Source organism: Alligator mississippiensis, chromosome 11 (genome assembly GCF_030867095.1).
Source record: "Alligator mississippiensis isolate rAllMis1 chromosome 11, rAllMis1, whole genome shotgun sequence".
In the NCBI taxonomy this organism is placed as follows: domain Eukaryota; kingdom Metazoa; phylum Chordata; order Crocodylia; family Alligatoridae; genus Alligator; species Alligator mississippiensis.
The window spans coordinates 22,414,782-22,439,090 of NC_081834.1; the positions used below are offsets into that span (position 1 = coordinate 22,414,782).

Here is a 24,309-nt window from a genome sequence, read left to right on the forward strand (position 1 = left end):
CTTGAATTACCGGTACTGTAGAGTCTCCCTTACTCACCTTTGGCTTTTTTTCCCTTGCCTCCCCTCACCCCACCCTTCCCTGCTTTACCTTTTGTTTTCCTAATTTCTACCTATTTACATTCTCACTGACATCCTGTCACACTTCTAGCTTCTCTCATTCCTTGGCGTCTCAGAACAGCAGAGATTTCCTATGCCTGAAGAAGGGTGACTGTGCCCGAAAGCTTGCTAAGAACTTTTTTCTAACTACTAATTTTGTCTAATAAAAGATACCACATCTACTCAAAGAACCTTGCCTGCCAATATTCTGTTCTGGTTTTTGCTCATGCTTTCCATGCTGCATTAGTAACAAAAATAGGTCTCCTGACAGCCCTCTCCTTGAATGGCACTGACATTTTAAAGGCTGAAGCCAGATGTTCATTCTATCAGAAAAAAAATCTTCCAGTAGAAAAAAGAGCATGCAAACTAGACTTTACAGGCTGTCCAGCAAGGGAGCACTAGAGCACTGCTCCCTTGGCTACTCCCACCCTTCGGGAGCCCATTAACTAACAGTCTGTCCTCTCCCCTGGGAAGGGGGTAGGCTGCTAAAAAGAAGCAGTTGCCCCAGCCAGCCACAGAGGGTTTCATGTCCTGGTTTACCCACTGGAGAACAGTCCCACTCCTTGCACTCCTCTGACCCAAAGGAGTGCAAGAAGGAAGGGCCTTGCTGCAGGGGCACAGAGACCCGTCTCATCCTGCGCTGCCCCAGAGCAGTGCGGGCTGCAATTTAAAAGCCAGAGGGGCAAGAGACAACTATGCAGAGACTTTCCCCACCCAGCTGTTGACTACCCCTTGCTGCCCCATCAAGCAGGCAGGGCAGCAATTTAAAAGCCAGAGCCCCAGACCCAGCTGCTGCTGGTTATCTCACTGCCCCACCACTCAGCTGGGCAAGGAGGCAGCAAAGGGAAGCCAATGGGAGTAGGAAAAGCCGCCTGTCTCATACTGAAACTGGGGACTGCCCAGGTTGGGAAAAAGGGAGTAGTGGCTGCTGCTCCCCACACCTCTTCATCTACAGCAGAGAGAAGGGGGCAGAGCAGCTACCCCATACCTTCTCAAGACCAAGGTGACCCTAGCAGCTGCATTTGCTCCAGGAAAAAAGCCTGAACATCTGTACATTTCTGATGTCTACCAGTAAAAAAAAACAATTCTCCCCGACTGAAACTGAACATCTGTACCTAGCCAAAATAACCAAAAAGGTGTCATTGCACAGTGACCATAACCTGGGAGCATAACCTAATTTTTGTGATGAAAAAAGTTTGACTAATGTAAAATATTCTGCGTCCTCAACAACTGAGTTAAGAACCTGATGCATCTCCCACTGGAGTCAAAGCTTTTCTACTACCTTCAACAGGAACTGGACAGTACTCAAAATGAAGAATTAAAAAGTTTTTCAGCACTAAAACAATGAATTAAAGAAACAATTACCCACTGCAAGGCATGATAACCATGCAGATCTTACAGAAGAATAAAAGAATACAGGAGCAAGTAAGCTCAAATATAGAACTGTCAACAGTGTATATAAAAATATCTGTTTTGGCAAAATAAAAATTTGACATATTTTGCTATATCCATTTTTTTATGACTTTTTTTATAGTCCTTTTCCTTACTCCATTGCTAGCTGATAAAGGAACACATGAGACTCGCCAGCTTTAGTGTAATATTTACCTCCAATCACTTAAAAAAAACCTACCTTCACAACTGTGTTAACAAGCAGAAGCAACAATTCATGATTTTCATGGAGAAACAAAGAAACAGCCAAGTAACCTACAACAGAAAACAGTCATCAACACTCCCATGTAATAAGTAATTTTAAAAAAACCTTTTAAGAGAGAACACCACAGGAATCAACTCAAATCATGGGCAAAAATATCTAGTTACATTAACTTCAGCTTGCATCCCAATGGTAAAAATAGCTGTTTTTGCAACCTCGTTGCTTGGAGATATTTAGGTTGTTGTTCTATGTTCAAAAAAGATAGGAGCAAAACCAACTAGCTATGTCCACAGTTAAGAGGAATCTATAAACTTAGACTTAAAACTTATGGCAACTTGGGCAGCAGTGACCAGAAGATGACTGAATTTAGGATCCCAAGGAAAGGAAGATCAGCAGAGTAAGGGCTTCAGAAAAGCACACCAACTCACTCAGGGAACTGATGAACAGGATCCCATGGGAAGCCAGTCTGAGTCCAGGAGACCTGGCTGTATTTTAAAGAAACCTTCCAGAGGGTGCAGGAATTAATCATCCCAATTCACATGGAAACTAGCAAGCATGGCAGAAGACCAACTTGGCTTAGCAGGGAACTCTTCAGTGAGCTAGAACACACAATGGAAGCTTACAGAAGTGGAAACTTGGACAAACTAGGAAGGAGCACAAGAGTATTGCTCAGGCATCTAGGGATAAATCAGGAAGGCCAAACTGAAACTGGAGTTGCTTCTAGCAAGGGATGTGAAGGGTAACAAGAAGGATTTCTACAAGTATACCAGCAATAAAAGGAAGATCAGGGAAAATGTGGGTTCCTTCCTGAATGTGGGAGGCAACCTAGTGACAGGTGAGGAAGAAAAGGCTAAATACTCAATGCCTTGTTCACCTCAATCTTCACAGGCAAGGTCAGCTCCCAGATGACTGCACCAGGCAGAACAGTTTGGGGAGAAGGTGAGAAGCCAACAGTGAAGAAAGAACAGGTTAGGGACTACTTAGAAAAGCTGGACATGTACAAGACCACGGGGCCAGACAGGATGCATCCAAGAGTGCTGAGGGAGTTGGCTGATGTGATTGCAGAGCTGCTGGCCATCATCTTTGAAAACTTACAATGATCAGGGGAGGTCCCAGACAACTGAAAAAGGGCAAATATAGTGCCCATCTTTAACAAAAGGAAGGAGGATCCAGGGAACTACAGACCAGTCAGCCTCACCTCAGTCCCTAGAAAAATCATGGAGCAGGTCCTCAAGGAATCCATTTCTAATCAAGTAGAGAAGAAGATTGTTAGGAACGGGTAGCATGAATTCAACAAGTCATATCTGACCAACCTGATTGCCTTCTATGATGCAATAACTGGTTCTGTGGATGCAGGGACAGCAGTGGATGTGATATACCTGGACTTTAGCAAGGCTTTTAATATGGTCTCCTACAACATTCTTGCAAGAAGTTAAGGAGGTACAGGTTGGAAGAGAGCACTGCAAGGTGGATAGAAAACTGGCTAGATCATCAGGCTCAAAGGGTAGTAATTAATGCCTTGATATCTAATTGGTAGCTGGAATCAAGCAGATACCCCACGGGTCAGTCCTAGGCAGAGATGTGGAACAGAAAATTTTCCAGTGCTTTATTTTCCCATGGGAAATTTTCCATTTTTTTAAATTCATCATTTCAGAAAATTCATTAGTAACAAGTAATGGATGCCAATAAAATATTAGGCAAGCTTAGCAGTTTCAAAGTCGTAAATAATGTTTTTCAGCCGATTATCCCAAGGAAGTGAGAGAGTCATTGATTTGTAGACAAGAAGGTAAATACACTGACATACTAATCCAGACCAAAAATCAAGTTATGAATTCACCTAATTGGCTGTGCAGGTCAAATCAAAACCAAAGCATGGCATATCATGCACAGTTCTTTGGGTGTGCTAAAATTAGTGTGTCAACAGTTTTCAGTGCCTTCGTTTTTTTCCTTAAATTTAAACAAACAATATAAGGGAAGTACACGCTATTGTGTACTGTCTTTACATTTTTACAATTATTCCAATAAAAATAATTTATTTCAACATAAAGCTTTGAATTTGTTTGAATATAACATTTAAACCACATTAAGTGTGCCGTATTTAATTTTTTTTCCTATTAAAATATTTCAGTTCAAATACTAGTGGCTATTGGGACATAAAATTAACATGGGGTACTTTTTTAGTTTTGTTTACTAAATGTAAGTCAAGTAAACATGCTAAATCAAATCGCGCTCTATTTAGAGCATTGGAAAAATTTCCAGAAAATTTTCCAATTCAAAATTTTCCAGAAAACCCATATCTCCGGTCCTGGGGCTGATTTTGTTCAATATCTTCATCAACACCCTGGAAAATGGGATGGAGAGCACCTTCAGCAAGTCTACAGACAACACCAAGCTGGGGGGGTAGTAGATACACTGGAGGGTAGGGCTAGGATTCAGAGTGACCTTAGACAAACTGAAGGATTGAACAATAGAAATCTCATGAGGTTCAATAAGGTCAAGTATAAAGTCCTGCACTTAGGATGGAACAATCCCACGTTCCAGGCTGGGGACCAACTGGCTAAGCAGCAGCTCTGCAAAAAAAGGACTAAGGGTTACAGTGGACCATAAGCTGAATATGAGCCAGCAGCGTGCCCTTGTTGTGAAGAAGCCTAACAGCATATTGGGCTGCATTAGTAGGAGTGTTGCCAGAAGACCGAGCGAAGTGATTCTTCCCCTCTATTTGACACCGGTGAGGCCACATCTGGAGTAGCGTGTGAAAATCTGGACAGTCCACATCTATGTCCACATCTGGAGTACAGTTTTCATCCCCCCACTACAGAAAGGAAGTAGTCAAATTGGAGAGAGTCCAGCAGAGGGCAATGGAAGTGGTTAGGAGGCTGGGGCACATGTCTTCTGAAGAGAGGCTGAGGGAGCTGGGCTTATTTAGTCCGGAGAAGAGAAGACTGAGAGGGAATTTAATAGCAGCCTTCAACTACCTGAAGGGTGGTTCCAAAGAGAATGGAGACGAACTGTTCTCAGTGGTGGCAGATGACAGAACAAGGAGCAATGGTCTCCAGTTGCAGCAAGGGAAATTTAGGTTAGGTATTAGGAAAAACCTTTCTTACTAGGAGAACAGTAAATCATTGAAACAGGCTACCCAGAGAGGTTGTAGAATCTACATCCTTGGAGGTTTTTAAGATCTGGCTAAACAAAGCCTTGACTGGGAAGATCTAGTTAGGGATGGTCCTGGTTTGGGCAGGGAGTTGGACTAGATGACCTCCTGAGGTCCATACCAGCCCTAATTTTCTATGATTCTAGATCTATATACTTTGATGGCTTCACATAAGAGACCATTTCCTGGAAAGTGAATGCTTCTCTAAGTACTAATGAAAATATAGTCTTCCTAGGCCAGACAACTGACTGTAAAAAGGCAGAATTCCATCATTTAAGGAAAGAGACAAACATAGAAAAAGTAAATTACTGTGTTCCAACTTATTTACTAAATTAAATAATTCAACAATTTTAGTGTTACTCAGATATTTATATTTATTTTATTTGGCAATTACAAATCATACAGATTCATAGCTGTTCTAGCTAACACAACAACTCAATAAAACGAATGAATCCAAAAGGGTAGTCAAATCAGATTAGCCCAGTCCTATAACATACAATTAAAAAGGGCAAATAAATCCTCTGTAACACCTCAAACTTCCATTTCTCTTTCTGCCATGACCCTTCTCAAATACAGTAAAGTCTGCACTATCCAGCATTTAACTAACCGGAAATTTCATTCACCAGAATTTCCGGCTGGCTGGCCATACACGGAGGGGGGGCAGTGGAAAGCACGCATGCGGCAGCAGTAGCTGCCGCCACCACCCACCACCCTCTCCCCCCACCCACCACCCTCTCCCCCCACCCATGTGCAGCTGCTGCCGCCACCCCCCACCCCTGCGTTATCTGAAAACCCCTGCTGGAGGATGTCAGATAACCACAATTTTTACATAACCAGCAATCCCCTTACCCTGGGAATGCCAGATAACAGATTTTACTGTACCTAGAAGCCATCTGCTCTGCCAGAGGCTATCTTGAAGGTCAGTATTCAACCCATTTGGAAATAAAGAGGACACCAAAATCCACAGTCCAAGATTCTGGCAGAAGAGAACCTGCCAACAGCCCCTTTCCTTCTACAGAGAAGCGCTTCTGCAAAGATTACAAAGGTGGTACTAACACACTGGGAAGGAGCTGGATCCCACAGAGGTAAGGTTCATGCCAATTTAGGACTCAGAGATCAAACCTAGCAATTTGGATTCTGTCTGGGCATCAAAAGGCAGGTACTGAATGCTTCAGACCACTGGTGTAGCCCCTCAGAACAATTCAGCACTGAACAAGCATTCTGAATTACCTTCAATGTCTAAATACATTTTACGTGTAGTCCATGAGTACACTGCAGCAGTCTGATCAGAAAAAAACCTATAAACACATATTAGCAGAGTGCACAGATTTCTGGCCAGCTGCACATTTTTAAAAAGTGTGTGTCATGATAATAGGTGTTACTTTATTACCAAAGAGCAGCTGTTTTAACTGGACTCCCAAAGGCAAACTTATAAAGTGAAATGAAATTGACTCCTAGTCATGGAAGCTGATATTATTACCTACCACTCCAGAGGTTTTCCTTATCCTATCACTGTTGCCTTTGTCTCATCTAGATTTAGTCTCAATCAACTTGCTGTCATTCATGCCCTAAATGCCTAACACTGGGTAAGTCACTAAGCAGCATTGGCAGGATCAACAGAGAGAAGATGAAAGTGGTGTCACCAACATTTTGAAGGCATCAGAGCCCACGCCTTCAAGCTATTCCTCTTAAAAGCTCCAGATACATAAAGACAAGATTGAAGGAATATACAGAGCATTCCTGAAACAAATGAACAATTCTCTAAAATAACACTTTTAGCATTCTAACCCAGGAAAGAATGGAGATACAAGAACACAGCAACTGTCCACTACATACACATGCAGGGTAAGCAGCAAAGACAACTGATCATTCTAATAACATCAGCACAGACATTCCCCATTACTGTAAGACCCTCAACAAGAGCGATAAGAACTATTTTTGTGTCAAAGATCTGAAGCTCTGACATTCCACCTCAACTGTCTCACCACACCCTCAACAGCATCACTTAAAAGGGAAAGTCTGGTTGATAGTTAGCCAAATTTTGTTGACACCCATAAGCCAGACTTTCTTGACACCCACAAAATCTTGATCAAAGGTTGAAAGACAGCAGCCTGCTTTCCACAAGAGAGGCATTACCAATTCTTACCAGTACCAAACTAAGCACCTTTGCGCTGGACTTTACCCTTCAAGGACACCTCTCAAGGCTGAGCCAGAGGAGTAACAAAGAGACCTCTAAGTCCTGCTCCCAGCCACCAGCTTTTAAATCGCCACCCTATGGCTCAGCTGGGCAGAAAAAGAAGCCGGCAGCAGCTGGGTTGGGGAGACTTTCCCAGAGCCCCATTCCTGGCCACTATCTTCTAAATTGTCATCCTGCAGCTCAGCTGGACAGCAGATACACCAAGGGGAAGTTGAAAGGTGCCAGTGACACTCCCTACCTCTTCCCAGACTGCCGAACTTGGGAAACATAGCTGCTGCTTCCCTCATCTCCCCGTCTATGGGACAGGGAGAAGCAACTGCTCCACACACCTTTTCAACACTGGGGGGACCCTTTGTCTCTGGAAGGCAGGGACTCTTCTCCCCAGCACCACTGTTCTTGGTCCCCATGAGGAGTTAAGCCAGGGGAAAGTGTATAGACATGTTGTCTCCCAGGAGAAATTCTTGTAGGAGTGATTTATCCCTAGCTGTTCTCAGGTTATTTTGCTCCCAGTGGAGCCATTTTTGCTCCAGAAGAAAAAGCCTAAACATTTGTACACTTGCTTTCTACCAAAAGAACATCTGCATCTGGCCCATATTTACATCTTTGAATTAGCCACCAAATGCAAATACTTCAGACTAGTGAGACAATTAACTCCTGGAAACAAACCAGCTGATAAAAAGATTTCACAGATGCAAGAGGGGAAGTCTTTATGAGACCATCAGATTCCTTCACACACTTCTGCGCTTGTGCTCTAGTCATTTGCTGTCTCATCATCACTTTTGTTACAAGCTGGCCTTAATATAAGAGACCTGTGAGTAGAAAGGCAGAAGAGAAGATGGCCACTTTATAAAGGTATGTTCAGCTTTCAGTAAAATCCTATGAAACTATTAATACAGTTAAATGTTAGAAGAACAACATTCAGCTTTTGGAAGCCCTGTGGCTGAATAGTGAATAATAATGAATGAATAATTTTACATTTGATCTTCCAGTTGCAGTCGGTTATTTATGGAAATTGGAACCAATGTTTCCAGACTGAAATTAATTTTCAAGCTGATGCCTCTAAAATCTCTTCTAAATGAAAATACTTGTGTATACCTAGTGTTTACTAAAGAACAAAAAAAAAATTAAAAAGCAGAAAAGAATTCATGACATTCCCCCCCCACAATCAGTATAAAGTTCAAATAAATTTGTCTTTTCAGTTTTTAAATCTGGGCCTGTCTTTCAATAAGGGAAAAAGAAAATTTAAAAAATTGGGAGAAAACGTTTAGTCAGTTCCAGTATTTATCATGATTTTCACTCTACTCATAAGGATATTTGTAACAATTTGAGAAAAAGTATTAAGACATAACAGATATGGAATATACATACCAACTCTTTTTTCTAGCAGGTTTCCTTGCTGCGCTAACTTGATAGCATGAATATAGCCAAAGGAGGACTCATATCCCAGCATTTCACAATAAATAAGTCTCACCATACATTCTTTCATCAGTCTCTGAAATACCAAAAATGAAATGTTAAGAATATTAGACTAGCTGCGAGTGTTGTTTTCCACTTCACTGCTCTAATGAACTCAAGTAACAGATTTTGACATGACAGATAAAAACCAGTATCTATCCTATAATAAAAATTTAACATTTCTGAACTCTCTTCTTTCAAAATAAGGTGAACTAATACTGCTAATGTTTCATAACTGAAAATTAAATTACAGCAGAACTCCATCAAATTGCATACATAAAGATCACATTATCTGATTACAACTAGCATCTGTTCAATCAATACCAAATTAATTATGACCATAATGGATATTCAAAAATATACCATGGAACTGTCCAAAGATGGGACAACCACACCCACAAAACCACAAAATATTTCAAAATCACTTATTTTATTATCAATGAGAGGAAAGGGGTCAGTGCAACCACAAACAGTAGGGGCCCATTATTATTATTTTATTACTATTATTTAGGATTTAGATACCTCCCTATCATCTAAAAGGCTAAGTGGCTTACAGTAAGAGAAAAATAAACCACAGACAGGAAACAAAATTAGACTCCCCAAATAAAATAATGCCTCCATCATAAGCTTTACAAAGTAGTGGTTCACACTATGTAAAAGGCAGTAAGAAATGACAAATTAAATATAGCTCTGTAACATGAAACTGTACTAAAAGGTCCCATGCTAAAACATACATACAGTGGCAGTGTATGCTACTGTAAAGAGAGAACTGTTTTAAGTGCAGCAGCTTCACAGACTTGCGCTTGAGAGCTGTAACAATTGGTTTACTACGCTGCTATACTGCACTATAGCCAATGGCAGGCAACCTGGCAGATGAGACCCCCAATACTTTGAGATGACATAAATAAGCATGAACAAGGCAAGCAGACAATTTGCATCTTTACTGATCTGCAATACAAAGCCCGATTTTCCTGTCTATGTTAAGGGTATGAACAAAAGTACATCTGAAGCCGTTTCAAAAGGGCAGCAGCTGTTATGTTCTAATTGTTATGTGGGGACAAGCTGGGAATAATACAAATGTAGCAAAACCACCTCAGTTACAACACTACTTTTCCTCCAACTGCTGCTGCCTTGTTGAAACACTCCTCTTTTGAAACAGCTTCAAATGTGTGAATCCATACCCTAAAAGTGCAATACAGGCAACCCCCACTTAGCGCTCTTAACTGGTTCCCAAAAAAAAACAGCGTTAAGTGGAACAGTGTTAAGTGAAACCCACTTTCCCACAGGAATTAATGTAAATAAATACAATTTACCAAGGTGCCCAGCAGCAGTGACTTGACCACCATGCCATTGCCACCCGCCAGGGCCACAGAGTCGGTGCTGTTGGTCTCCCTCCATGCCAGGAAGTGGGGTGGGGGCAGGGAGGCAGTAACAGCCACAGCCACGACCACAGCCACTCCAGGTGGCGGGAGTGGGACGCAGCATCCAGGGCTCCCCAGAGCGAGTCACAGCGCGAGTCATAGCCCTGCTGCACCTGGCCTGGGTGCAGGCAGGCTAAATTGCACAAAGAGGTTGTAGGCTACCAATGTGCTGTGGTGCTGGTATATGCTCCCTGCTTGATGCCCACAAGCATTATAAAGAAGCTCACTGAGCGCTAAGTAGAATCAGGTATGAATTTAAAATGAGTGTTATAGCAAAATAGTGCTGAGCAAAGCAGTGTTAAGCAGGGGTTGCCTATAAAGAATGATCATATTCAGAGGACAATGGTGACAAAACTTCTAAACAAGAACAATTCTAGACGACCACAACCACACCAGTGGTGCTCTCTCTGGTTCAACACCAGAACAAAAACTTGGGCGTGGACATACAGCTGCATAGCAAGTACAGAAGGTTCTTTCAGTGGTGCTCATAATACAAAATCTTTCTGGTGTAGACCACGCTCAGAAGTGCACGCTACCTGGCAAACTGTGCACACTGGCATTCTCACTCAGTTTACCGTTAAGAAAACCTCTTACGACCGCTTATGAAACTTACAAGTGTTGTAGCGGGAGCAGAAACTGTTGCTTTCAAGTTGGTTAGTTCCTGCTGGATTAATTTCTCTTCTTCCTATAAAAGATTAAACATTTTTAAAGTTTACATAATTACTATGGTGAGAGAAAGGATAAACAAAACTCAACAATGCAAAGGAAAACCTGTTCAAATTCTCTCAAAATGTTTTACATCAGTGGTTCTCAAACTCTGGCAGATTGCACACCACCACATTAAAATAAAACCTTTAGTACCGCCAGCAAATTCTTGTCATATAAAGTAATTATAATAAACCTGTTAACACACACCACTGGTGGTACCCGTACCACAGACTGGGAACTCCTGGAGACTGGGAGAATCTTCCAGTCTCCTTATTCCCTGTATTAAGATTCCTGCCATAAAGCTCTGACATTTCCAGACAACTTTGTTGGCCATGACAGAGGCTTGGGCCTCATTACAGTGATTGGAAAGGATTAACTGCTAAAACTCCCTGACAATTTATCAGCAGCAAAAGTTGCTCATCCTGGCATGGCCGGTTCCACTTGATGTAATCAAACAGAGCCGCACTGGGCTTTGACGGGGATTGGGAGCCGTTTGCTTCAAGAATGAAACAAACAAAGTAATCAGCTACCTGGGAGGATCAGGAGTTGCCCAGCGGCACAAAATGAACAGAACGCAAGGGTCTGTGCTTGGGGCAGAACAAGATAATACCCCTGCAGAATCAACATTTGACTAGACAACCCTAAAAAACGCTTTACACGTGGCTTTATGGACCACGTTACGAGTGATAAAAAAGGACAAGATGCAGAAGGGCTGGTGGTTTATAGAACTTTAGAATGAAGATATGGCTATTGACCCCTACTGCTACACGGCTGAGCCGCTGCCGGACGGTGACCAAAGGTAACCAACTCGCGCACTCGCAGCGTGCTGCAGCAGGCTGCATTGCCCACGTTTCTCTACATTTCGAAGTAACATTTGATGAGCGGCACACAGCGCTTCCACGTTCAACCAACGCTACACAACTCCACCGCCCCTTTTCCTCAATGTCCGCTCAGACTCTGGTGCAGGGGACGCGCGTTGGGGCACCGCCAGCCAGTCAGCCCAGGAAACGGGCCACCCCGAGCTGGGCGAGCAGAGGCAGGGCTTGGCCGAGCCATCTCAGCAATTTGCCGAGAAACGTCCCCCCCCCCGCCCGTCCGCGACTATTTGGACTAGAGGCAAAGCCCCGCGGAAGAGCGTGCGGTCCCAGCGGGGCCCACGAAACCTTCCCAAGAGTCCCACGCCCCGTCCCCAGCGCACCCCGCCCCCCGCCCCTGCTGCAGGCCCGGGCGGTGCCAGGCGGGGGCCGCGCTCGCAGGCGGGGAAAGGCCTCCGCGGGGCCCCGAGGCGGGGCGGGGCGGACAGCGGCGGGGGAGGCCCGTACGTGCTTGGAGGAGAGCGCCGTGATGCTCCGGATGAGGCCGCCCAGGCGGGAGGTGGCCGAGGCCCTGCCCGGGCCGCCGGGCCCGGCCCCCGGCTCGTGCTGCCCCAGCAGCCCGGGCAGCGCGCTCAGCGTCCGTTCCACCACGTCGCTCATGCCCGGCCCCGGCCCCGGCCCCGGCCCCGGCCCCGGCCCCAGCGCTCAGGCCCGCGAGAGCCGGCAGGGCCGGACCAGCCGCCCAACTCCAGCCAGGCCCCGGCGCCGCCTTCCCGTGCCGTGCCGCGCCGTGCCGTGCTGTGCCCGCGCCGCCGGGCGCCAGGTGGAGCCCAAGCCCCACGCTCCAGCTCCTGCCCGAGCGGCCCCGCCCGCCCAGCGGCGGTCACGTGTCACGGGCGGGGCGGGGCCACCCGGGAGTTTCTGGCGGGGAGGGGCTCCCTGGCGCTCCCGGCTGGCTCGGGGGCCGCCCCTTGCCGTACAAGCCGGCGGGAGGCTGCGGCGCCGTGTGAGCGTTTTCTCGGTTGCAGCCGTGCCCCGAGTGAGGGCCCGGCCGCCAGGGCTGTGCGGTGCAGACGTCCCCGCAGCGCGGGCAGCTGTGCCCTGGCCTGGTGCGGCACAGCTAAGCGCGCCCCGCCAAAGACGTCTGCCGCCGCCTACAGTAAATTATAGTCCAGAAACGTGACCAAAAAGCTGAACCTTGATTGATTAACTCAGTGCTTCTCAACCTTTTCAGACTCAACACCCCCCCCCCCCCCCGGAAAATGCTGTTTTCGTTCTGTTTTTTAACAGGAAAATAACAGCAATCCATCTGGTGCAAAAAAGGCAGGAAGACCCCAGCAGGCCTGGGTGCCTGTAACGCTATGGATTCCTGTTTGAAATCTCTGGGCACCTATACACGGCTCCAGGGTGGAGACCACCTCTGGAGAGCCGCTCATTAAAACATCCGCAGCATCTCATGGATTCAGCATCCCGTGTTTCCAAATGGCAGGAGTGCTTTAAAGGTCATTTGATGAGTTTTAAAAGCGCCCCTGCTGCTGTTCGGGAGCGCCGGGATGCTGAAGACACGAGGCGCTGCAGCGCGTGGCGCGTTCGGGTAAGCGCTCCCACAGGCTCGACTGAGTGTAATCAGAGCATGTGGGAGCACGTGTAGAAGTGCCCTCTGGGTTTATCTTGTGAATCGTGTTTGTACACCTAACAGTACTACGTTGCATGGCTCCCTGTGGCACTCTTGAAAGGATCTCACAGCACCCCAGGGTGCCACGACATCCAGGTTGAGAATCACTGGATTAACCAAAGGAGAATTTCTTTATGTTTAAACTCACCTCCCATCTTGTTTTTAAACTAATTGATGCTTTTTGTCAATACAAGGACATATAGAATAAGCAAGGAGTGGAGTACTTTATACTACTAGATCCTTGCTGTCACTGTGGTTAAGCAGTCAACTTTAACTTTTAAACCTCCAATAATCACTTCCCTGTAAGAAGGAACCTCCACTATCATGAAACTGGAAATTTGTGTGCCACCTGCCTCCAGCTGACCTAAGGAGAATAAAGGGATTGACTAGCACAAGGCTGGCTAACATGTGGCACATGTGCCATAAGTGGCATAGATGATCTCTCTTGTGGTACGGACAGGTTGGAGAGGAGGCAGGGAACAGAAAGCAGAACAGCAGATTAGGCAGGAGAAGAGGTTCAGTGACACTCCAATAGGGTGCAGGACTTAATTTGTGTCCAGCAGTGCCAGTCCCTCGATAGGAGGATGACAGTCTTCCAGTAAATAGGGAAATCATCAATGAGTCCATAGATGACTGAGGAAACCAATCCAAAATCCATGCCACTGAAGGGCCGCAGGATCCAGAGAGTTCAAAGGTTATGCCAACAATGCACCGTGCCATCCTAATGTATGCAGGATCTGACCCAACATCCACAGTGTGATAGCTGCCATGCTTTCTCTTTAACTAGTCTCTGGCTTTGAACCTGCAAACATTTATTAAAATGATTATTTGTGGTGTTGTAGTACTTTGGGATCCTTGTAATGGACCAAGAGCTGATTGTTTTGCTGGGCTGTGTCACGAGCATCCTGGGCTGTGCCACAAGAGTCCTCACCTTTAATGTCTTACAGTGTAAGTATAAGAAAAGAAATAGATGATTAGACATGAACAGATGTGGAGAAAATGAGAAAACTATGAGACCAATATTGGTCAGTTAGAAAGAGGTGAGGATCTTGGTACCATAACAGCATAACCAGTTTCAGATGGTTTGTGGGCATCATGAAAATATGAGTTTTAAGGGGGATTTTGAAGGGAGGCAATAGGATAGATTTGTTGAAGTTTATGGAGAGTTCTTTCCAAGCATGGGAGGCACCATGGGACAGAGGAAAAAGGTGCTTGTTTGTAAGTTCAACAAGTAGGCAATGAGGCTGGCATCACCTGATGCCTGGAGAGAGTCAAAATCTCTGTAATCAAGAAGAGATAATAGGTCATAAATGGTCTCAGCAAGTTGCTTATGATATGAAAAATGCAAAGAAAAGGGTGAAATGGTCCCAAGTTGGGAAAAATTATCTCTGCAGCAGCATTCTGGGTGGATAAGAATGAGGCAGGATTGTAATTTTTAGCCAGAATCTGGAAGAAAGAGAAAGATCTAAGCCCCGAGTGATGTCCAGGAGTTCTTACTATTCCAAGGAACTATTTATGTTCCTTGAAATACTCCTACTCGCACAAGAAAGTATTACTCGTATAAATTTAAAAAAGCAGGCTATACCCTTTGCATTGCTGCCAGTTGTTATTCCTCTCTTAAATTGAACCCAGGATTTCTCATCCATGAAAAGTAACATTTGTGACAATAAAGAAAAAGCCCCAAAACTCCTGAGTCTGGCTGTCTTCAGATACCATTCCCCTCCCACCCCCACCCCCCCAGCACAGTATTGATTTTTTCCCCAAAATTGAATCTATTTATATGATTACATTTAGGGACAATTTAACAGGAGTTAAAATGACAATAGGTGCTAGGTAAGCAGAAACTTCATTGTCATCAGTAGCCTCGCACTTACAGGATTTCATCCTGATTTCTGTTGGCAAAACTCTCTCTTGGTTTCTTTGCCAAGCTTTGGCTGTGCCCCAGGTCTGCCCTGAAATACAATTGTAATGACTTCCTATGCCTATATATGGACAAGGGTGTAGGTTGTAGCTGTGTTGGTCTAAGGACATAAGCAGACAAGGTTCTTTGGATGAATCTGATATCTTTTATTAGACCAACTTAAATAGTTGGAAAACAATTATTAAGCAAGCTTTCGGGTTCAAAAACCCTTCGTCGGGCTAAGGAAGATTCAGCAGTTGGTGTGTGCTCTTCCTGGATGGAATGAAAAGTAAAGAAGCCAGAGGCTGGGCTGGTATGCATACAAGACAGGTAGTTAGTGAAAATGTAGATTGAGGAGTCAATGGGTGAGAGAGAGGCTGGCAGGGGGGAAGAGAGAGAAGGGGGATGAAAGTGGGGATACCTGCCTGACATCTGATTCCCCAGGTATCTCTCCACTTTCATCCCCACTTTCATCCTTTACTTTTCATTCCATCCAGGAAGAGCACACACCCACTGCTGAATCTTCCTTAGCCTGATGAAGGGTTTTTGAACACAAAAGCTTGCTTAATAATTGTTTTCCAACTATTTAAGTTGGTCTAATAAAAGATATCAGATTCACTCAAACAACCTTGTCTGCCTATATATGGACAAAGGCTTCCACAGAAGCCGCTAAGGGTGGAACTGAGCATGCACCAAGAGAGCAATGGCATTCAGACATGCAGGAAGTAATCACAATGCTTGACTGGCAACCTCAGTATGGATTTCATCCCTTTAAGGAAAAGGGACTCTTTGTTTAGTCACCCCTATCTTATCTCAGAGACCAGGCTTTTCTAGGTCTTGCATAAAAAGCCCTGATGGAAGTGACATTTGTTACACGAAAGCACTCTACGGCCATGCCCGTGACACATATGCATGGGCATCTAATGAGGGTTCAGATGAAGGTGCTCCAATGTGGAGTGCCTTAAGGAACTTCTGGTCCCTAAGGCCAGTTGTCAGTGTGATTGGGGCTGAGGCCTGCCCCCAGTACTGTCTGCAAGAAGGAAGAGGGGAGAAGGAAGAAGGAGGGAGCTGTAGGCTGGGATTTGCCCAACCTGAGCTGGAAGGTGGGGGTGGATTGGAGCCCCCCACCATCTTGTGCCTCCCCAGTCCCCTCCCCCTCCAGCTCAGATCAGGAAAACCCCAGCCTGCAGCTCCCTCCCCCTCTCTCCATGCAGACAGCACCACAGCTGGTGGGTGGGCGTTAGGGGAGAGAGGCTGCAGGCAGACTCTTCTGCTGGACTGGCTCCAAAATGGAGCTCGATTTCTCCTCCCGCTACCTCAACAGACTACTGAGGGTCTCTTAACTCATGGCACTTTATGTGAAGTTCCATAAGTGAGAGCAGGGACTTGCATATCTGTCAGCACCTAAAAAGACAGTTGTGACGAGATGTTCACATTTTCTTTGATACATTTTTGCACACAAATTTGAAAGCTTTTTCTCTTGATGAACTGCAAAGAAGGGGAAAGTATAGTCCTATTGAAGTCCATGAGAGTTAATCATTTTGCTTAAGATAGCAGGTGTAGGCAGGGCTACATTTATCTAGGTTTAAATTTTGAGCATGTACCCACGCATACCCTTTTAAATAAATTATTTTCTCAAATTCCTCTTGGATTGAAATTATAAATTCTCTCTCTCAGCCCAAAAGGTTTTTTTTCTTCTAGAAAATGTGAGCAAAACTTTCGCTGAATCTAAAAGTTTAAAACTGGTTAGTTGTATTACTACCAGAGAAGAATTTACAATATCTTCTCAATTCTGCAACAGTCTACATGCATGATTCATTTTACCTACCGTGAACTGGTTCACTGAAGTCAGTTGGAACACTCAGAGAGCACAAAGTTAAACATAGGCATAAGTATTGGCAGGATCAGTAGCTTACCTGTGATGTCCAAGCTTCCTGAAAGATGAGCTGGTTATAGATACTTCTATTAACAATGCTTCAGATAAAGATGGCTAATAGCACTTTCCAACAATGCATTTCTTTCCCTTTAAGTGACAAGAATGTGCAGTGCACAAATATATTGTTAGTAAAGTCTTAAGAGAAAGAAATTAAACATGCGCAGGTCAAAAATTTTCAAAATCTAAAACAGCTGATGTTGCATGCAAGGTATGTTCTCCCATTATTGCTTTTCTTGTTAAATGTAAAACCTGGAAGTGTGATTATATCAGAACAATCAGCTCCAAAAATACAAGCAAACCATTCCATGAATTTGTATCAACAATACTGATTTTACATGTAAAATGTTTGAATTTTTTAAATTACTGTTTTTTAAAATTTGTTCCAACATCTGACAGTCAAGTTATCTTCTTTCTGGCTTATGTATTGTTTTTAGAAATAAACAGGTCTGCAATAGGAACTTTGATAATGCATGAGCCAAAACAGAATCCAGTTCATGCCCTTGGCTGTATCAGCTCCACAGTGTGAGGAGGAGGAGGGGGAAGTAATTAAAAAAAGAACTTACTTTTACCTGCAAAACAAACAGCTGAGACCAAGTAAAGTCAAAGATGTATTGAAAAATAAGGTGGTAATTTCATGTAGTGCACTCCTCGCTCTGATGCTTAAATATGTTTTTTATAGTTATTTAGTGGACCATTGTAGGTATGTTGTCAGGTATGTTTATTATTCTCACATTAGTGTAGAACATTGGGCCAAATGTTCAAAAGCAGCCCCCAGTACTGCAGGCAGTTAACAACTGGTTCAATTATTTGTGCCTACACAACACACATTTAGAAGCCTAACTTTCCTGATTGAGTTTATGCATTATTTGCACCTGAAGTTTTATGCCAGGCTTTAATTGGGAGCTGTTCATGCACGCGCACACGTATCAGGAGTGAAACTTCAGGAATAGTAATAACTACTGCAGCCTCAAGGGCTCCAAGAGGAGCTGTATAACAAACTCACTGTCACTCCATGGTTGCTGGGTGAGGGTTTCTTTCACATTCAGCTACTCCGCCTTGGCACAGAGGGAGATAGTTTAGCCCTGCAGAAATAACAACATCCGTCATCTGTGAGACTTGTTTTTAAAAGGCTATTTCATTACAGCTGCATTGTATTTCATTGTAGGATAATTGCTATTTACAGTCTCTTTTCTGACCTCACTATTTCAGGAATTTTGTAGTAAATTTGTAGTACACGTTGAAAGTAAATGTGTCCCTTTTACGGCATCTGGTGGTTTTTCCATTTGAATGACTAATTCAGTTTGATGTATGTCTTGTTCAGGGTATTGTTGCATAGGGTGGATATGAAATTGGGGGAAGGCAAAAAGGTGGAGAAGTTAAAAAGGAAAAGGGAAATACTGCCTTTTCAGAGAGTTGCATTTTTAGAACCATTAGAAAAAGTCGGTACAGAAGGGAAAGAATTGATGTATGATCACTAGCCCAATCCTGAGAGAGAAACTCAAGATGCATTGACTTTGGAATTGATCTCAATTCTCAATCTCAGTAACACTAGGCATTTAGCCCAGGCATAATTCAGTGATTCCTAGTGATATATATGCTAAAGATGGCGGTGGAATGTACGAGAGAGAATATCTACTAAGTGCCATTTAGGTGCAATTTAATTAAATGGTGAGAGGCTTTTTTAATGTAAAAGCTTCTCTGCAGGCTGCGTGGCATTGGTGTATGTTTCTATGGTCTAACTTAAGGTATTTGGGGACAAATTACCTATCATTCCTAACACTGGAGCAGTTCCTAAAATTGTATTAACAGAGGGAGCTATAGTACAGGGAAGATCTCTTGCAGAACAAGTGTATTTAACAGTGTTCAGTCCTTTTCACTTGTTCTGTCTGAGCAGGGAATTTTATGTACCTCAAGGTTTCTGCCATGATTACTACTGTTCTGTTAAAACTGAATGAAAACATTGTTTATTATAAAGGGCCATTGCATTAGAGAAATAATGGTTACATTACAGATTGGATTATTACTATTTTTATACTTTTGCATATTCCCTTGGTATTTCTATATTAATGACTAGTGCAAACTGACTGGAGATTGAACAATTCAACTGCCTTCTCTGTTCTCAGATTTCAGAACTGAAGGCACATATTAGTTAGTAGATCTACCTACAGTGTGTTTCTAAAATAGGGTTCTTTAGCCAGAAATTCTGTCTGCTGTCACCCTGTGAACTATTGAAATTCAGTCAGGTAGTTATTGTTGAAATTCTTTCAAGTATACCTGCAATTTTGCATCCACAGTTAATTGCAGGTACAAAATGTGAGGCCTTTTATTAAAATGGCATCATAATTAATCTCCCATTTTTCAGGCAGACCCAATGGTCTCATTTAAGATTCTAGTTAGTACTGAAATACAGCTGCTGTACACACACCTCACACTGACCTTTTGTTCCAACTTAAAAGTGAAGAGAGGAAATGTATTCCTAAAATCTCAGGGGACTCGGAGTGGTTCTGTATGTGTCATGCCTTAATTTAATTTTACATTTATAATAATGTGCCCAACTATTCATAATTATTCTTTAGTTTTGTTTTCTTTTCATTAGCATTCCTGGATTGTTATAATAACTATTATTGCTATTGTTCTTCTAAACACCAAGGGCAAGACATGCTGTCCTTAAACTTTTGGCGATGCCCTGCCCACTAACAGGAGTCACTGAGGTCTATGCCTTCATTGCTGTTCAGATGGTTTCTGCCGGATTTAAGGGGCCTATAAGCTACTACACGGGAGTGACTGTCTCCTTTAAAGAGTAAAAATCCTGTCTAACATCCTGCTTCTGTGCTGACCCCGAACCAAGCAGTCGGGGGTGGAGGTGGAATAGCATGATAGGTGGAATAGTCCTGATTGCGCCTCGGACCCTCTCCCACAGATCGCCCTACAATCAAACCGTGATATTTAACCTCCTTCCATGCTTCCCGGAAAGAAAGCATGCTGCCCCTGAATCATATGCCTTGTGCATCGGATTGACCTTTTCCCACAGGGCTCGAGCAGTGGCAGCGGCGCCTCTGCAGGAGCTAGGGGGGCGATGATCTTGTTTCCTACAGGACGGGAAGGGAAGCCGGGAGCCTGCAGCGCCGTCCCCAGCCCCAGCCCCAGCCCCGGCCCCGGGCAGAGCGCTGGCTCCGGCGGGGCTGGGTGGTGTACGCATGCTCCTCCCGCCGCAATCTCCCTCCCCGGCTCCTCCCCTCCCGTCCCCGTCCGAGGATATCAACAGGGGCTGGCTCATCCCTCCCTGCTCGGGAAGGAGAAAAGGGGCTGAGCAGCCGCGCACCTAGCCCTCGCCCGCAAACCGTGCAGCAAACGGCGCCGCTCCTGGGACTTCAGCACCAGGGGGTTGGACAGCTCCCGCCGCAGCTGCGGCACCCGGGGCGGGCGTTGCGGGCTCGGGGCTGAGGACACGCGCACAAAGCCGGCTCGGGCAGCGCTCATCAGCCCAGCCCCGGTGCTGCGAGAAGCCCGGACCAGCCCGATCTCCGATCCCCGCGGCCAGGCCGCCACAGCCCACCGCCGGCCTGCCGGACAACACCAGGATGGTCCTCAAGCTGGCGGTTGTGATTCAGGTGCTGTCATTGACTCTGGGCCACGTTCACGGCTTCCCTAAGCCCGAGGGGAACAGAGGTAGGTGGCTTAGCCCATTTGCACTGGGATGGGACAACTTTTATGTGGAAACAAGAAGGAAAAGCAAAAACTTCTCTGTCTCTCTCTCTCTCTCTCAATTCTTTTCTTTCTCCCTTTTGCCATCTCTCTCTCTCTCTCTCAATTGGCGCTCAAGGGGTATTTCTCCAGCCCTGGAGGAATGATCTGATCTTTTACTTGGAGCTAGGAGGTGAAAGAAGAGGGAGAGGCTCTTTATTTCACAGCTGCTTCTCTTCTGACGGCCCTGGTATCTGTTCTGCAGCAGTTTTCAAGTCTCTCTTACTGTGGTCCTATTGTGGATGTAACAGATCTTTTAATCTCCTGGTTACAACAATCTGATTATCCTCTGGCTATTTTAGTCAAGCTCTTACACACGTTTTTAAAATGTATGTGTGGGTTTTCAGATCAGAGAGCACAGGGGAAGCCCAGCATGTGGTACCTTTCTGGCACATTTCTTTCCTGGGGGGGAAAAAAGGACAAACTATTTTTGTCCTCCTAATTTAAAGAGTTAGCCTTGTTTTTTCCCCATGCCAGAGGCATTGGATTTGTTTTGTATGGATGTATAACTGACATCACTTTAAATGCAAGTGTTTAGGAAGAAGATGGTGATTTTTTTTAATATTCTGCCTCTGTGTATGTGTGTATGCCTCCACAACTGAATGTATATATATATATCTATTTATTCTAGATAAAGCTATTCACAACAGACAATTAAGTGTAGAGAGACCTTTGGAGGAACAGGTAGGTAAAATGAAAATGATCAAAATATTCACTGAATTTATAAGTTAGTAAATGTTATTTTCTAAGCTTTCACTTGTCACACTGATGAGAATGTTAGTAGTTTAACAACCAGATTAACAAAGAGTATGTAAGGAAAATAAACATTGATGGGCTTTGGGCATGAAATGTCTTAGAGTTTCAATAATAGCTAAGAAACAGCATGTAGTTTTACCAGCCTACAAAAATAGGTTGTTCTGTTGTCTCCAAAACAACACAAAGAAGCTTTTCCCTCAGAATCTAACTGAAATCAGTGGAAGTTTGGGTTGAAGAAGGGAAGCAAAATCAACCTCCTACAATAAGCAGTGCTACAATAAATTATAACTTTGCCAAGTCTATCTGTGACTCCAGGATAGAATACTACCAAACCAAACAAAAAAGCCCAAGAGCTTGATCCTGCACATCTTAATAAGGCAAATATCCCCTGACTCCTAAATAAAGGGTGCGGTAAAACTTTTCCTAAAATAGTATGAAGAAAATACATTCTATTGTGTGAAGGTGAATAAAGAACATGTGGTAAAATGCACTCATTCTTCCCATTTTGGATTTGTTCTCATACACCAGATTGCTGAAGCGGAGACAGACAAGATCAGAAAAACAGTCTCCACAGGTAAACCATTTTTCCTGCTAATTCTTCAAGTCTACACAGTAGCATACTGAGAGGTCTGAGACTACATGTCATGTGTGTGTTAATAAATTTTCCAGAAAATAAGCCAGAATTCAGAAATTATTCCTTTGCTGATGATTTGAACCTGCTACAGTCAGTAGCAGAAAAAGAGAGAAATGAAAAGGAGAGGGCATCAATTAGAAGCTCCCTATATGAGCAACAACTGGCCCTTGATGATGCAGACTCCACCAAGAACCGCAGGCTCGTGGATGACTATGACTCCACTAAAAGTGGGCTGGATTATAAATTTCAAGGTATTTCAACTTTTCAGTAACATTTAGGTTGGATTTTTCATGCAAGTTATTGCAGTCATGAATCATTCAATCATCTACCTAAAAATGGACCATTCTCATCACTGGACTGTAATTTTAATAACTGGTTTTTAGTTTAGAAACCTATTACCTAACATCTTCTGCAACTTGGCACACAAGTATAGAGAAGCTCATGGTCAGTGACACTTTTCACAGTTCACTTCCATGGATCCACTACAAATACGTAATCTGTATATGTTTAGTATAGCTGTCAGATTCAGGGGCAGGAGGATATCATATCTTGTAAGCTATGTTTTCATATAAACATAAGTACATTTCAGTTACTGAAAAGAAAGTACACTCTAAGTATTATTTTTATAGAATTAACTAATATACAGGGATTTTTCCATATATTAATTGTCTTACTGGCACATTTGTTATTTATCACATAGCGGAGAAGGAAAAAATATTCAGATCCAAATTATGCTTGCTTTAATCACAGGCAAAATTCATTGATTTCAGTGGGTATAGTGAGTCCCTGGAGTAAGGTGAGCTGGATTTGCCTTAAGGTATTATTTAATTATACCAAAGTATGCTGATCATGGTCATAATCAAAGTCTGCTTACCTTGTTTACTTTCAAATTGATATAACTTGAGTGGACAAGGATTGCAAGATTAAATATTTAATTTGCTGAAATCCAAAGAGGAAAAAAACCAATATTTTCCATGTTCTCACCTGTCTTCTAAGTCATATGGTTAATATAAGCATCAATAAGATACATGTAAGCAGATAGAGGAGCAATGTAGTAGTATGACATTTAAATAGTCTTTTATAAATAGCAAGTGATTGTGCTTTGTCATTTTATTTGTACTTACAAGGAGAGACTTCTTGCAGAACAACCAGTTGTGTATTTAACATATTGCACTGTTATTGGTATGATGTTTTACAAACATACAATACCAATGCACAGCAGATAAATGTACCCAAATATCTGGGAAAAAAAGAGTGGTTGAGCTGAAAGAAGATACGTACAGGTATTTCTTAAAAGATATCTAAATCCAATGAAATAGAGATGGTCCTTATACAGTTAAACTGTAATTCTTTTAGATGATCCAGATGGTCTCCATCAACTAGATGGCACTCCCTTAACTGCTGAAGATATTGTCCAGAAGATTGCCACAAGAATTTATGAAGAAAATGATAGAGGAGTATTTGATAAAATTGTCTCAAAGCTGCTAAATTTGGGTCTAGTAAGTTTCCTATTATCATTTAACGTAACTGTTCTATTGTTTTGTGTCCCCACCCTTATTTACTGTTTTAATCACTGGGATAAATTCAATATGCCTAAAACTGACAAGCTAATAATACTGACTTGAACCAGAAAGAGAGAGTCAGGCTCTAGGCAACTTTCTCAGCTCATTTGTGCCATTGCACATCCATCTTGCCCTGCAATAACCTTGCTATTCGCATCCTGGGTTTTGCAACCAGAGATGGCAAGTAATAGTATGTTCTGATGTGGACAAAAGTCCACTGAGGATGAGAATGAAAGTGTCACACTCTTTTTTATTTCCCTTTTTGTTTTCAATTACTTCCTTTGTCTTATCAAGTATCTCGTCACTGTCATGGCAAGACTCTGGGCCACAACCCTCTAATGTGTGAGTCAACGTAGTAGCGCCTTTGATTTCACTGGAAGCACAATGGTATACACCAGCAGAACCTAGCCTAATAAGTGTTTCTTATTGTTACCCATCAAAAAACTCAGTTTGATTCCAAATCTCCAGATATCACAGACTAGTGTATCTACTGCAATACCTACTCTTTTTTTCCCTTTTTGGTTTTTTTTTTTTTTCTTAAATATGATCTTGCATGATGAACTCTTATGCATTTCAAAGGGAGATCTGTGTAAAGCACCAACAAAATT

At 43.4% G+C, this 24,309-nt stretch overlaps 2 protein-coding genes across 3 annotated transcripts in view; one reads left to right on the forward strand and one right to left on the reverse strand.

Moving 5' to 3' along the window:
• Positions 1-12,327, reverse strand: part of AP4E1 (adaptor related protein complex 4 subunit epsilon 1) — a 37,595-nt gene extending 25,268 nt beyond the window's left edge. Inside the window, exons 1-4 of the mRNA XM_059714671.1 lie at positions 12,002-12,327; positions 10,585-10,656; positions 8,464-8,587; positions 1,727-1,800 (exon numbers count right to left, since the gene is read on the reverse strand). Coding sequence (XP_059570654.1) covers positions 1,727-1,800; positions 8,464-8,587; positions 10,585-10,656; positions 12,002-12,154 — 423 coding nt within the window. The 5' untranslated portion in view covers positions 12,155-12,327. The remainder of the gene's footprint in view (positions 1-1,726; positions 1,801-8,463; positions 8,588-10,584; positions 10,657-12,001) is intronic.
• A 7,940-nt stretch (positions 12,328-20,267) lies between these two features.
• SCG3 (secretogranin III) overlaps positions 20,268-24,309 on the forward strand; it is a 43,661-nt gene continuing 39,619 nt past the window's right edge. The window contains exons 1-5 of one of the 2 annotated variants that reach the window (XM_006261063.4): positions 20,268-20,674; positions 21,381-21,433; positions 22,034-22,079; positions 22,175-22,390; positions 23,496-23,638. In XM_006261063.4, coding sequence (XP_006261125.1) covers positions 20,587-20,674; positions 21,381-21,433; positions 22,034-22,079; positions 22,175-22,390; positions 23,496-23,638 — 546 coding nt within the window. In that variant the 5' untranslated portion in view covers positions 20,268-20,586. The remainder of the gene's footprint in view (positions 20,675-21,380; positions 21,434-22,033; positions 22,080-22,174; positions 22,391-23,495; positions 23,639-24,309) is intronic. The other variant, XM_014605959.3, reaches the window with a different exon arrangement.